Source organism: Pan paniscus, chromosome 10 (genome assembly GCF_029289425.2).
Source record: "Pan paniscus chromosome 10, NHGRI_mPanPan1-v2.0_pri, whole genome shotgun sequence".
Lineage (NCBI taxonomy): Eukaryota > Metazoa > Chordata > Mammalia > Primates > Hominidae > Pan > Pan paniscus.
In genome coordinates, this window is record NC_073259.2 from 109,239,225 (window position 1) to 109,255,264 (window position 16,040).

Genomic DNA, 16,040 nt, shown 5'->3' on the forward strand with positions numbered 1-16,040 from the left:
CTATGTGCTGTCTACAAAAAAACTCACTTCAAATATAGCAACATAGGTGGTTCAAAGTGAAAAAATGGAAAAATATACTATGCGACCATTAATCAATGGAAAGTAGAAGTAACTATATTAATATCAAATAAATACACTTCACAGCAAAAAAATTTCTCAGAGACAGATAGGGACATTATATAATAACAAAAAGGTTAATCCTTCATTAAGACAGAATGCATGAAGCAAAGCAAAAACTGATAGAACTAAAAGGGAAATAGACAAATACACAATTATAGTTGAAGAATTCACCACCCCTCTCTCAACAATTGATAAAACAACCAAACAGAAAATCAGCAACCATCAACAAACAGAATGTAATTGATATTTATGGAACACTCTACCTAATAAAAAAAGAATACACATTCTTTTCAAGTGCTCATGGAACATATACCAAAATACCATATCCTAGGTTATAAAACAGACCTCAACAAGTTTAAAAGTACTGAAATCATAAAGAGCGTGTTCTCTGATCACAATAGAATCAAACTAGAAATGAATAACAGAAAGAAAACAGGAAAATCTTTGAATACTTGCAAACTAAGTACCATACTTCTAAATAATCCATAAATCAAAAGAATATCTCAAAGAAAACATAAAAATACATTCAGCTGAATGCAAACAAACATACAAGATGTCAAAAGTTGTGGAACACAGCTAAACTGGTGCCAAGAAGGAAATTTTCAGCAATAAATGCACACATTAGAAAAGAGGAGAAGATTCAAATCAATAATCTAAGATCCCACCTCAAAAACAGCAAATTAAAACCTAAAGCAAGGAGAAAAGAAATCATAAAGATAAAAGTTAAAAATCAGTGAGTGAAAACAGAAAAACAACACAGAAAAATCAATGAAAAAAAGAAGCTGGTTCTTTGAAAACATCAATGAAATTGACAAACCTGTAGCAAGACTGAAAAAAATAAGATACAAATTACCAATATTAGGAATGGAACAGGGGCTATCACTACAGGTCCTGCAGATATCAAAAGGATAGTACAGAACTACTATGAACAACTATACATGTATAAATTTGCAAACTTAGATAAAATGGAACAATTCCTCAAAAACATAAATTGTCACAATTCATTGAATATGAAATGGATAATTTGAATAGCTCTGTAACTATTAAGGAAATTAAATTCATAATTTTGAAACTAAAAAAAAATCCAGGCCCAGATGCTTTCCCTAGAGAATTCTACCAAATAATTAAGGAAGAATTAGCACTAATTTTAGACAATCTCTCCTAGAAAATAGAAAACAGAATCTTTCCCAATTTATTTTATGAAGCTAGTATAACCCTGCTATCAAAACCAAAGGCAGTATACACACACACACACACACACACACACACACACACACGCATGCATGCACACACACACACACCACTACAGATCAATATCCTTCATGAACATAGATGTAAAAATTCTTAATAAAATATTAGCACATATAATTCAGCAATATATACAAATAACTACACACCATGACCAAACAAGGTTTATTCCCGGTATGCAAGGCTGGTTCTGCATTAAAAAACCAATCAATGTAATCCATCCTGTAAGCAGGCTAAAGAAGAAGATCACATGATCATATAAATTGATTACAGAAAAAGCATTTGAAAAAATTCAACTCCCATTTATGGTGAAAACTCTCAGAAAAAAATAGGAATAGAGAATAGGAATAGAGAGTTTCCTGTTCACATTGGGGAACTGGGTAAGGATTTCCACTCTCACTACTTCTATTCAACATGATATGGAAGTTGAAGCCAGTGCAATAAGGAAATAAAAGGCATTCATACAGATCAGAAGGAAACAAATAAAACTGCCCCATTCGAAGATGATATGACTGTTTATGTAGAACATCTCAAGGAATATACCAAAACAAACCAAAACATAAAACAAAGAAACAAAAAATTCTCAGAACTAATAAGTGAGCTCAGCAAGGTCACAAGATTGAAGATAAATATAAACACATCAATTTTATTTCTATATTTTAGCATTGAACACATAGACATCAACATAAAAAATACGATTTGCATAGAAAAGCTAAATAAATGAAGAGACATACCATGTTCATGTTTTAGAAAATTCAACATGGTAAAGATGTCATTTCTTCTCAAATGGATAAACAGCTTTCAGGCTATCAATATTTAAGCAAGATTTTTTTTGTAGATACAGACAAGATTATCCTAGACTTCATATGGAAAGGCAAAAGAACTAGAATAGCTAAAACAATTTTGAAAAATAAGAATACAGTGGGAGGAATCGATCGACCTGATCTTGAAACTTATTTTAAAGCTGCAGTAATCAAAATAATCAAATTATAAAGCTGTGTGGTATTGGCAGAAGTACAGACACATAAATAAGTGAAAGAAAACAGAGAATTCAGAAATAGACTCACACAAATATGCCTAATGGACGTTTTACGAAGGTGTAAAGGCAGGTCAATGGAAGAAAGATAGCCTTTTCAACAAATGGGTCTGGTTGCACATCCATAGAGGAAAAGAGCATGTCAACCTAAGTCTTACATTTTATACAAAATTAACTCCAAAGGGATTGTAGACTTAAATATAAAATGTAAAACTCTAAAACTCTTTGAAAAGAAACATAGAAGAAAATCTTCAAAAGCTGGGGCTAGGTAAAGTTCTTAGACTTTACACCAGAAACACAATCCATGAAAGGACAAATTGATAAACTAGACTTTATCCAAACTAAAAAAAAAAATGCACTTTGACAGACCCTGTTATGAGGATAAAAAGACAAACTACAGTGTAAGAAAATATTTGTAAACCACATCTGACCAAGAGCTAGTATACAGAATACATAAAGAACACTCAAAACTCACCAGTAAAAAAGCAAACAATTGAATTAGAACATGAGCAAAAGACATTATGAGATAATGTATGAAAGAAGATATATAGATGAAAAATAAGTTGCTGAAAAACATTTTCAACATCATTAGCCATTAGGGAAATGCAAATTAACACTACAATGAGATATCACTATATGCCTATTGGAATGGCTAATATAAAAAAAAAAGACCACTAAATGATGGAAAGAATGAGGTTTAAACTGGGCCATTTGTCTATGCTAGTGATATAAAAATGACATGCTCTGGAAAATAGTTTGGCAGTTTCTTTTAAAAGTAGACATTTAGCAATCACCTGACAGTTGCACTCCTGGGTAGTTATCCCAGGGAAATGAAGACTTATGCTCACACAAAAACATTTATGTAATGTTTGTAACAGATTTGTTTGTAATACTCAAAAACTGGAGACAATTTAGATGTCCTTCATCAGCTGAGTAGGTAAACAAACTGTGATACATCCCTACCAGAGAATACTATCTGATAATAAAACAGGACAGATTATTGACATATGCAACAACCTGGATGAATCTCCAGGGAATTATGACAAGTGAAAAAGGTTACACTCTATGTAATTCCATGTATGTAGCATTCTTGACCTGGTAAAATTATAGAAATGGAAAACAGATTAGTTGTTGCCAGGGATTAAGGAGGGAGTGGGGGCAGAAGGGAAGTGGTTGTGGCTACAAATGGGCAACAGCAAGGATTCTTGTAGTGATAGAAATGTTTTGTATCTTGGCTATATCAATGTCAATATATGAGTTTGATATTGTACTATCAAGATGTTACCACTGCAAGATGTTATCACTGAGGGAAACTGAGTAAAGAGTATATGAGATCTGTCTGTATTATATCTCACAATTGCATGTAAATCCACAATTATCTCAAAACACAAAGTTTAATCAAAAAAAATTAAAAAGTGTAGTCATCCCTGCCACTTGATATGTCCAGGTGTCGGTATATATTGAGAGAAGTCTGGAAGGATGGTCCCATCAACACTGAAAAAAGATTTAGTGATTTATGACTTAAACCTCCAGGGGCCAGCTCTCACCTGCAACAAAGCTCCCATAAGTGACGCCAGCGCAGCCATTCCAATACACAGGGCTCCATACACCACACCTAAATGGACAACATAAAAGCCAGTGTAAAATCCACACCCAGAGAATTAGAATTCTCAATAGAATAATCCACCACACCTTTGATTCAAAGTGGATAATATGACTGTGGTGAAGAATGGCCACACACATCAGAGCCAGTGAATAAAGGAAATGGCTATTTTCCTCTAGGATCTGCAGTGTTGCAAGAGGACGAAGCCCTTACATTGTGTCCCAGGATTAGTTACAACAGTAGGTTATATAAGTAAAGAATTCCTGGAATAAACTATAGGGATTTAAAACTAAGAACTATATTGTGTTATTAATCTAATCATCCACAAACATTTGTATATAAAGAAAGGTTCAGGTCTCTGTTTTCAGCTTGCCAAAAATAGAATACTATTCAGCTCTGCTCTGTACGAGGTGAGAGAGGGAGTAATAAACAGAAATTAGACTCTTCTGACTTTAAGCATTCATTTCCCTTGGGAAGTGGCAATGGACACTATGGGGTGTTGGACGACTTTTAGCCCCCTCATAATCTCCATCAGTATCCTCAAGCCCTTCCTATTAAACTAGCAAAGAAAGGCAACTTCTGGATAAGTAGCACACTGCCCTAATGCTAAGTTGTTTTCCCCAAACTTCTTTAAAGATTTTTTTTTTCATAGAGACGGGGTGTCGCTATGTTGCCCAGGCTGGCCTCAAACTCCTGGGCTCAAGTGATCCTCCCACCTTGGCCTCCCAAAGTGCTAGGATTACAGGCGTGAGCCACCACGCTCAGCCCAAACTTCTTTATAAAAGTTTTCAAGCCACCACTGGTGGTCAGATTGTGGAATATTTTTTTCTATTGACTTTCAGTATTTTCCAAATTTTCTCCAGGTACATGTATTACCTTTTAAATTATAGGAAATATCATGCAAAAAAACCCCTTTGTTTTAATACTTCCATTCAGCAAAAGTCACCTGAAATCAGTTGATGTAATTTCCCAAATGCAAAACTCAATATACAGAAAAAAAATGAATGGGAAATTTGTCCATCATAAAATTTATGTATTCCTTATGTTATTTCTATCTTATTTTAGCATTCATGCTTTTGTTAAATGTATTGAGTAAATAATGCATCTGAATGAAAAATTTTAAATTGATTTTTTTGAAGCGTTCTCATTGCTGTGATTTTTACGCCTCTCAATTTTAATGTAAATAATATTTTCAATATATTTGGTTTGATTCTCCATTTGATAGGTTATGAATAGTCACCATTATAATTTTGGGAATTCAAAGTTATTGGAAACACATTCAAATCATCTGCCACATTCTTCTCTATGTCCTTACTGCATATACTTCAAGATTGTGATTTCATAGTACCCTTTAAAATGAATGAAAGTCTCGTCTATATTAGCAGAGTTGATTTGTCATTCATCAACATCATTCCATGAGCACCAGCCAGTGCCTCCCGTTTTGTATGCATTATCTCAAAACCCAATTCTGCAAAGCATTTGTGTGCCCATTTCCTATATAGAGAAATAGAGGCTTGTATGGGTAACTGGATTTTCTCAAGGTTAACAGCTAGTAAATTAACAAAGCAAGATTGGGTTTGTCTGGCTTCAAAAGCATCTATTCATCTATTCATTCTACTAAACCACACAGCTTCAATAATCCCATAATGAACCAGTCTAAAAACCCTTTAGGAAGCATTGCATCATTCTGAAATTATGTTCCAGGATTAAAATTGGGTACATAATAAAATGATGCATTGCTATTTAAATTTAGGGAAGACTGAAGGATATAAATTAAGGACTCATTCCAGGCTACAGGTGTGGCAATTTTACATAGAATTATGGCTCCTAATAGGGTATAATTTACTATTTCTTTGACAGTCTATTAATGTTATTGTGTTGAGGTTAAAGATTCTTTCTCGAAAAGGAATTTGTTAGTCATTCATTTCAAGGTGTCAAAATGAAGAATGCAGTACATTGGCAAGATTTCTTTGAGTTGGATATTACATTTGAGACATCTGGGAACTGAAGATGCTTAAACCACTCTATTCAAGCTGGTATTTAACCCCTAATGAGGCTCTACAATTGAACAGAACAGAAGTTGAGAATTTCTTGCACAAATTTATAGTTCATCTCCAGGACAGTGTACATAAGCAGACAGAACAGATAACTAAGACGAGTCAAAATTCGTAACACTCTGTTTCTTTATCTTCAATTCATCTAATCTATTAATCTAATTTAATCTAATCCTCTGTAAACATTTGGGAAGCGTTTATGGGAAGACTATGTAACTGAAACTGACAGTGCCTTCTTAGGTAACAGGAAAAGTGTGGCTCTTGGTTGCAAACTAGGGATATTTCTCAGAACTGCGGACTACAGTTGAAAAGGAAAATAGTTGAATGTTTTTGTGTGTGTGGCTAAGAATTTTAACACAAATTTAGGATAGGGCGAAGGCACAGGAAAAAAGGACAGCTAAATCGGTCCCCTGGAAATTGTCCTTTGTGGTTCACTGACAATTAATTATTTGAAGCATCTCCCAAATCTTGATTACAGATATGGTAACATTAAACATTGATACAAACATTTTTTAAAAATCTGCATTGTCATAGGCATACATATGTGGATATCCAGTCATACTCAGAGGTTCTTCCTCTGTAGCTTCAGTGGAAAAGAATTTTTTGTGTCTCAAAAAATCATCTCTCTGAGCTAAAATGGAATTATGAAAACAGAAACTTACTCATTCCTTGGGAAATCCAAGACAGAGACCTTTCTGAGAGCGATCTGAAGTAAGGTTTGATTAAATCTTCCACAGTTACTGCTGCTAAGGCATTAATACTGGAGGACACTGTGCTGTAAGGGAAAATAAAACTTTTGATTTATAATATTTTACCTTTAATAATACTTTAAGTGGGAATGAGAAAGGGGGAAACAAATTGTCACTTCTAAAATATAACCCGATTTCTACTATGCTTTTTTTTTTTTTTTTTTTTTTTGAGACGGAGTCTCGCTCTGTCGCCCAGGCTGGAGTGCAATGGCATGATCTCGGCTCACTGCAAGCTCTGCCTCCCGGGTTCACGCCGTTCTCCTGCTTCAGCCTCCCAAGTAGCTGGGACTACAGGCGCCCGCCAACACGCCTGGCTAATTTTTTGTATTTTTAGTAGAGACAGGGTTTCACTGTGTTAGCCAGGATGGTCTCGATCTCCTGACCTCATGATCCACCCGCCTCGACCTCCCAAAGTGCTGGGATGACAGGCGTGAGCCACTACGCCAGGCTCTACTATGCTATTTTTAATAATCACAGCACTGTCTTTCTTGAAACTGTTATCATCCAAAAATGATATTCAGGCAATATCTACAGGTTTGACAGTAAAAGAGAAAGGATATGTTAGTGTTGCTTCCACTTGCAGTTAATCCTCAGTGTCTAAAAGAGTCTACATAGATTACTCCATATTCCTATGCATAGCAACTTTAAAACATATTTTTCTTTGTGCATAGAAAGGACTGTCGTAAGTCCTCCCTACCATGTGCTGTAAATATCAACAATATTAATTTCCTGAATCCCCACTAACACACACTGTACATGTTGATAATAACAATTCTCTGGAACAAACACAAGAAGAAAGGGCAATGATAGATCACAAAATGTAAGATTCTTTGGGCAGTATATATTATTCAACATGTAAATGGAAGATTTCATTCTAATTTTCCAGTTGACCATGCTTTAGCCCCATGTGTGTTTTCAATCAAGACTGTGGCACCCATTTTTGATCACCAGTGAAAGCTACCATCAACCGATCGTCATTATTGTGACCATAGAGTATCACATCATAGGATATATGGTGGTGTATTAGAGAGCAGGGACCTAGTTAAAAGTGGAGCTGATGACAACAGGACGCTAGTCTACAGAGATAAGTCAGACCACAGAGAGGACACATGCAGCAGATTGCCTACTTTGGGCCATCTGTATCTGTGCCCAGAACTCCACATTATCCCGCTAAAGTATGTAATAATAAAAGAAAGATCCCAACAGGGAAATCATATGTTATTAGAGTCATAGTTCATACCTTAACGTCCCGCTGTAAGCACAGGCCACAAAAAGTCCAGGAAGTCCTGGATAATCTTGCAGAATGTCCAGTACCAAATAAGGCATGAGCTGAAAAATTCCAAAATTTATTTCCAAGTACTTTTTGCTACTGAATAAAATTAATGAATGCCTAGTTTATCATTTATCTTGTCTCCTTCAGGAACTGAAAGGAGCTATTCCACACAACTGAAATTTTCAAATACCTAAAAGTAAACCCTTTAACTACTAACACTTAGACAAACGAATAGCACAGTAGTTAAGTAAAGAGGCTTTGGATTCACACAGATACGGCTTTTGTAACTGAAGTTCTGAGCCTCAGTTTCCTCATCTATAAAATAGTTGTAATAATACTAACCTCACAGAGTTGCTGTAAAAGTTAATTTAGATAATTTATGTAAAACTCATAGTATAGTATATGGAATATAATAAATGCTCAAAACAAAGTAGTTGCTATTCTTGAGAATAATAAGTTGTCTCTAAGGAAATATTTGACACACCTCTGTGCTTAAGTAAGCAGCATCCACTTAACTTTACTTGATGACGCAAGGCCATTTTGTGAACTTCAGTCACTGCCCAGGACAGAAGATGTAATTTTAGGTGCATCAGGTACGAGACATAATGATGGGTGGAGAATGACTTCAGGAAATCCCTTAAACTTGCTTCTTCTAAAAAACTTCCTGATACTAACTTGCTTTTTGATAACTTATATTTTAAAAAATAAATATCAAATTAGGATAATCAAGTGTGTGACTTCAGGACTCTGTTGCATGGCAGTTTTTCTACAAAATCAGTTTCCGAATCAAAAGAGTCCTAAGTGGACAATTTTCTCGAAGAGTGTCCTCTCATTTGCACTAAAACCTTATTGATTACTTCTCCCACAGTACAGAGTAGATGACATGTCCTATTTTATTGGCTTCCATAGCCTCTTCAATTTCATTTAACAATAGTGTGCTCATGGGATATGGAAGAACTTCCTCCACTGTTGAAAAGAAATGTTTCAACAGTAGGATTGTTTCAGTTCTTTTAGGACTGTGTTCTCCACTTTTCCAAAGCTTACTCAATCTTTATTCTCAGAAAAACGGGATAGCATTTATCCCTATATGAGATCAAGACCCAATTTTTCCAAGTTATCATAAAGGTTTAACTTTAAACAATGTCCCACAAATAGCAAAAGTAGGTTCCATCTATAGTGTTATAAAAAGGTCCAAAATCCTCTATCCTATCTTCAACTTTCTCAAAAATCTGCGGTGTAATTATTTCATATCTGAGTGGCCCCCTCAAGTATAGGTAGAACCAATGAAATAGGATTGATGGAGAGGAAAATAGTAAAACTATATCTAGAAACTGGCCTGCTTCTTCTGGGCAAATGCCAGCAGAGCATAGAGAAACATATCCTTGCTCTCTTGAGGATAAGGGTTTTTTTTGTATTTTTTGTTTGTTTGTTTTAAGGCAGTCTCCCTCTCTCACCCAGGTTGGAGTGCAGTGGCTCGATCTCGGCTCACTGCAATCTCCACCTCCCAGGTTCAAGCAATTCTCCTGCCTCAGCCTCCTGTGTAGCTGGGATTACAGGAGCCCACCACCACGCCCGGCTAATTTTTGTATTTTTAATAGAGATGGATTTTACCATGTTGGCCAGGCTGGTCTCGAACTCCTGACCTCAAGTGATTTGCCCGCCTCAGCCTTCCAAAGTGCTAAGATTACAGGCGTGAGCCACTGCGACTGGGCGAGGATAAGGTTTTGACACAATCTTCCACTGTCTTATTTGCATGGTATCCCCAGTGAAATGTTAGTTGAATTAACTTGTTAACTAACACAGTCCTGGAAATATCAGTTGGGGAGAAACCTTCACGGACTCCCTAAGCGTGTGCAGGCAAGACACCCTGAATGTATTCTACAAGATGTCTCAAAGGTAGGAAGTTGTAGGGATTTTTTTTTTTTTTTTTTTTTTTTTGCCCAGGGTACAGGCAAAGTATATTAAAAACTTTTTTTTTTAAGTCCTTACTGTCTTCATGATACAAACTACAGACAATACAGATTGATAACAGTCACAAAATATTCTTTATTAGAGGGGATGTAACAGAAGAGTGACTCCATCTTCATAGTAAACGTGATTCTTACCTTCTCTGAGAGAACAGAGAGGGTGTGTTTATCAAAAGGAGGGCATAAGTTAAGATAGGGTTGAGAAACAGCTCCAGGGTGTTTTTATTTTCTCGGCCCACCAAGTTGTATTTTTCTGGGAGCATGAGATGCATTTGCATCAACAGAAATTCAATCTATTTTCATTCTAATGAATCCCCTAGGAACTTGTTCCGCAAGCAAGTCTTAGAAAATAATTTTGGCAAGAACTCAGGCTTTAGGGTTGGGCAATCCTGTGTTTGAGTTCTAGTTCCCCTTTTTGAAAGACAATAAATGGCACAGAGGTTCAAAGTTAGGACTCTGGTGGCAGCTTGCTTGGTTTTAAATCCTGGTTCCAGGTTACTAGCTAGTTATTCACTTAACTTCTCTAGGCCTGAGTTCTCTCATCTTTGAAAGGCAGATAATCATAGAACCTACATCAGAGGGTGACTGTGAAGATTAAAAGTTGAAATTTATATGAAGCATTATGGTAGTGCCTGGCCCATGGTGGGTATTTGATAACTGCTCATAGCTATTCTTACTTATTAGCAATGTGACCTTGGGTAAGTTATATAACCTCTCTGAAAAGCATTTCCTCATCTGTAAAATCAGGATTGCAGGGTTGTGAGAATTAAATTAAGCATGTTAAGCTCTTGGCACAGAATCTCACCACATAGTTGGTACTCAGTAAATATTCACTTATTGGATCCATCTCTCCATCGTTTAAAAAATTGGAAGATAAATTGCTTATAAATGAATGCTCTAACAAACACCCACAAAATGTTCTATAGTACAATGGTTTGTGTAGTTTAAAAAACAAACAAACAAACAAACAAACAACAACAACAACAACAAAAAACTGTGTTCACATTCCTACTCCCAACCTTGAGCTATTCCTATTTAACACTCTACTTGATTTTTTCCTGGTATTTCCATATTTTCATTTTAGATGCAGTACTCTTCATTCTTGCTATATCTGCCGAAATAAATTCTTAACAAAGTTTTATAGAAATGTAAGATGATGATGGCATGTCCACTTTCCGTTTCTCTACAAGAATATGAATGCTCTTTCCTCTCAACTAATAAGCTTTTTGAATATTATTAATACACCTGTAAGAAAGACATGGTACTGAACCTGGTCTGGTGCAGACACTTTCTTGGCTGTCCAAGGATCACAGTCACGGTACCTGGAATATAGGGCGAGCCCACAAAACACTGAGCATGTGAGGATTGCCCAGAGTCCCACAAGATTGATGTAGAGCGACCTAAAGAAGTGAAAAGAAACCAGCAAAAGACAACTGTAATTTCTGTCCCAAAGATTAGGAAACCTGTTACATGATCAAAAGAGACCCTCATGATTAGACTCAATAAATGTACATTATCTTTTGATTATCAAAAACTCTACTTATTTTATTCTAGCCTAATATTCTGCTTATGATACCAATCGACAGTGTATTTGGAAATATTTGAATGGATGGGATTTCCCCATGAAAGAGTGTATGCTCGTGGTCGGAGCTCCAGGGGCATTGTTAGCTTTATAAAGGTACCTAGTTATACTACTTCAGGTCTTCTTGTCATGAAATAAAGATTTTAATAATCAATCGAGCATTAACTATTACTCATTTTCCTTTTAAAAGTAATGCAATTGTAAACTGCTAAACATTGTTAACATTTACACAGTAACTCATGAAACTTGTTTAAATGTTGTTTATAAGACCATACATTAAGTAGGAATGCAAATCTGTATTCCTTGGACAGGTATCTTCTCAAACAATGTTCAGCATTGTAATATACTGTGTGTGCTCCAGTAGAGAATAAAGGTTTACACACAGCACTGGAGCCAGTCCTGAGCATAAATCCTGGCTGTACCATAAGTGACCCTGGGCAAGTAATTCAACCTCTCTGATCTTCAGTTTCTTCACTGAAGCATAGGATAGCAAAGCCTATGTCAAAACGTTATAAAACTAAACGAAACAGCATATATCATATAGCATGGTACTTACACATAATAAACCCCTGTTAAATACTAGTTATTGATATTAGTGTTAATGTTATTGAATCCTATGTCTTAATAATCAGTTGAATAGCAAACATTTCTCTTGCTAAGATGGCTACATATTTTTTCCACTGGTGCCGCAGTGGACAGTGATGAGCTGCCCTAGGTGGAAAAGAGGTACCATCCCTGAAGTCATGCCTCCTTCTTCCCAACCCCCGCAGGAAGTCTGCATCCAATGACAAACGGATTCAGAGGTTTAAAGGCCCAGTCCCCTCACCCTAACATGGGACTAGTCTGAAGAGCCACCCTAGCTCTAGAGCTCCCTTTGAGGCCTCTGTTCAGACTGCATTACAGTCCAGCGTCTCCCTCTCGTCAATCCTGTTTCCTTTTCTTCCCTTCTACATATAGCGATTCTCTGATAAACTCTTCCATGCTAACCTCAACCTCAGAGTCTGCTTCCAGAAGAACCAAAGGTGGATTTATCAGATTTATCCTTCTCCCTTGAATTGACTAACATTGCAGTATGTTTTGCTATTGCTAGCTCATCTCCAAATCACCAGAAAATTATGCCCAGATACTCTCTTGCCCAAACACCTCCTCTCTCTTATATATGAGTTTAATATATTGTTTTATTTCACTTTGATGCTGTTCAGATTGACCACTTATCAACATCTCATACTGTCTTTTGTCAATCAATATCAGTAGGTCTTGGTTTTTTAGCAGGGATTCATTCTTACCATAGCATAAGTGTGAGAAGGCAGACGAAAATGAGTCCCCTGGGTTCCGAGAGTCTGCTTCATGCAGGAGATCCACTATGCTTATGGGAATTGATTTTTCTCAAGAAAGCTCTAATGCTGTTATTTAAGTTATCAAGTCGGGCTTTTTGGGTTTCATGTTCCCAAGGGAAGAGAAGAAGAGCTTGTCCACAATTACTCTGGGAGAGGTATCAGCTCTAGTATAGATTTAAAAGTACAATAGACTACTCTATCTATAAATTACATTCCTCCAATATTCCATAAAATACCAGAATTCCTAAGTTCATTTTGGGGGATCCCATATCCAGTTATTATATCCATATTCATATAGATTTTTCACTGTGAGTTCTTCAAAGATTTAGGTAATCACTAAACCAATTTACTCTCAATATATTGAGTTCTGACATATGACATCACAATATTTTCATTTTCTCCTTTAAATAGAAATAGAATTGTCCCTCCTTCCCTCACTCTATCCACCCCGGACTCTTATTCAATCTCCTTAGAGCTTTAAAGCCCCTAAAAGCATGTGAGCAGAGTCAGCCTATTTATCAGCACAGGGAGTGGTGAGCACTGCAGTGACGTGAGGCCTCCAGAGAAGGAACCAGCCACCATTACACACTCTTTGCTCAAGCCAAGATGGGCTGAGAGTTCCGGACCATGCTGCCCTTCCTACCTCTGTGCGTTCATCCAAATCACTCCACCTACCTAGAATGCCTTCCTACTCTTCTCCACCTGCCCAAATTATGATCATTCTTCATATTCATTCTGCCAGTTCAATATGAATCTCTCATCCATCCTCCATCTTCACATCACATCAGTTGAAGTGGAAAAAGGAACTTACATTTACTAGGACTTTACCATGCGTATGCCAAACACAGTATTTTACGACACCTCCCATGAGGTGTATCGTATTTCTTATGCTCCTTTTACAAGTTTAGAAACTGCAGCTCAAAGAGACTGCAGAATGTGCCAGGGATCACTCAAGTAGCAAATATTAGAGCAGGGTTATAAATCCATGACTGTGTCTGAAAATGAAATATAAAGCACTATATATACTCTGGAACATTTTCTCCATTGTTATATTGTTTCATGAAACTGTTATATATCTCCAGTATTATTTTATTTTTTCACATACTTGCATGTATTTTCCTAATTTGAGGTTAACTTTCTTCAGACAAAGGCCATATATATTTATCCCCCATAGGTTCTTATGCAAACAGATGCACCATAAATGCTGATTTGTTTTCACTAATAATTCCTATAAATATTTTCAAATAGCTGATTTAAAACATACAGTAACAATTTGTTCTTGGTCCTTTTGTAACCAAATATATCATTTATCTCTTGGAATTTCATGACACAAAAGACATAAAGGAGCTAAACGTGACTTATGAAAGAGTCTCCATAAAGACAATTCATGGTTATTAATGTTTCATATACCATGGTGTGTGACTTACAATTTTGCCTGGAATCTGCTTTTACAAGAAATATATCTCTGCACCTGGGATTGGTTGACACCGTAGATGCTGGTCCATGTGAAGGTCCCTCCTATAATAATTGTCCAGAAGGTGTGTCTTTGCAAAGGGTTAGGATTAAAACTAAATGACAAGAAACAGAAAACAAATCTGAACTATTAGCAGAGACTAAAAAAAATTCTCTTAGACTATATTTGGAAGCAAGCAATGTATATTTATATACACAACACATACATAAATGTGTAAAAATTTATTAATTAATTTAAAAGGTAGAAATATTTCCAACTTAAGTTCAATGAAATAAAAAATACTATTTTCAGAGATCTGGAAATACTAGAAGAGACTGGGGGAAATGAATGTTGCAATCATTCTGAGCATTTATATAAATTGTTCTCCTGTGATCTAAGGAAACTGTCATTTAAACAAATCTGACATGATACAATCAGAGAAGAACATGAAACATAGAGAAAGAGAAAGAGAAAAACATTCCTAAGTGCACCACAGCAGAAGAGATGGCACTAAAATGAACACGAAATCAACACATTTTATGTATAGAATTCCTCCCCCAGCACATGAAATCATAGTTCTAATCTATATTCACGTTCAACAAATCAGTCAATTAATGCAGTTTAAAGTTTTGCATTTTCTAAAAACTGCATGTCATTGTAATCATGCTTTATTAAAATGCTGTGCGTGCAAGCTAAATACTAATAGTTTAAAGCCACTTTATGACATCATGTACATAAGTCCAAAACATTGTCACAGAGAAAGCTCAACTTCCATGTTTGAAAGATCTTTTAATCTTTTTTACTGGAAGGAATGATTTTGTTCATCTCTGATATACAATATGAGCTAGAAAACTTTCTGCAAAGTTAGCTTTCATGGAGACTTCCTTAAAATTATGAAATTTTGCAAATTCATTTCAAATCTTATATTTGAGATCAGTTAAGTGCTCTAATTGTATGCGTATTCTGGCATTCTTATGGAAATCTGAGAGCCTGTATTTCATGTCTAACATTTCATATCAAAGTGTAAGAGTTTCAAGACTGTTGACCCTTTCTCCCCAAGAGAGAGAAGCTACTATATTAGCTAACTGAAGAGCCAAAAGGAGTCAGTAAGCTATCTGAGGGAAGTATGACAAGATTTAAAACACTCACTTTAGTGGTTTAGGCCATACAGAATACATAGGCCAATGGCAGACAACACAGAAAATACCAATACAATATCCCTCTTCTCTTCATTTATCTTAACTTGAGCAATACTTTGTCTATCATATTCTCAAAACATATCAGAATAACAAGGGATACTCTTGAAAAGTATGAAACACAAATAAGGCTTTTTATTGTTACTTAATGACTTTCAAAACTAAGGTCATAAAAATGTCTAATCTTTTTTTTAAAATCTCTTACTAATGTACATAAGCTATCACTTCGGTGCTCCAATATATGTATCCTTCATATAAAGTGACAGCTATCTTGCAGAGAAATGATTGGTTCCATACCCTCTCTCCTCAGCCTGGCCTACCAGGAAGAGATTTGGGAGCAATCAAGAGTAGTCATTGGTTGTTTCCACTTCCTGGACTTCCCCTCTCCCTGTTCTGGTAAAAGCAACCCAGGTTTGCTTTGG

At 35.9% G+C, this 16,040-nt stretch overlaps 1 protein-coding gene across 1 annotated transcript in view; it reads right to left on the reverse strand.

Moving 5' to 3' along the window:
• Positions 1 to 16,040, reverse strand: part of SLC5A8 (solute carrier family 5 member 8) — a 62,562-nt gene that overhangs the window by 21,201 nt on the left and 25,321 nt on the right. The window contains exons 6-10 of the mRNA XM_003832598.7: positions 14,397 to 14,537; positions 11,321 to 11,450; positions 8,051 to 8,139; positions 6,724 to 6,836; positions 3,952 to 4,019 (exon numbers count right to left, since the gene is read on the reverse strand). Of these exons, the coding sequence (XP_003832646.2) occupies positions 3,952 to 4,019; positions 6,724 to 6,836; positions 8,051 to 8,139; positions 11,321 to 11,450; positions 14,397 to 14,537 (541 nt within the window). The remainder of the gene's footprint in view (positions 1 to 3,951; positions 4,020 to 6,723; positions 6,837 to 8,050; positions 8,140 to 11,320; positions 11,451 to 14,396; positions 14,538 to 16,040) is intronic.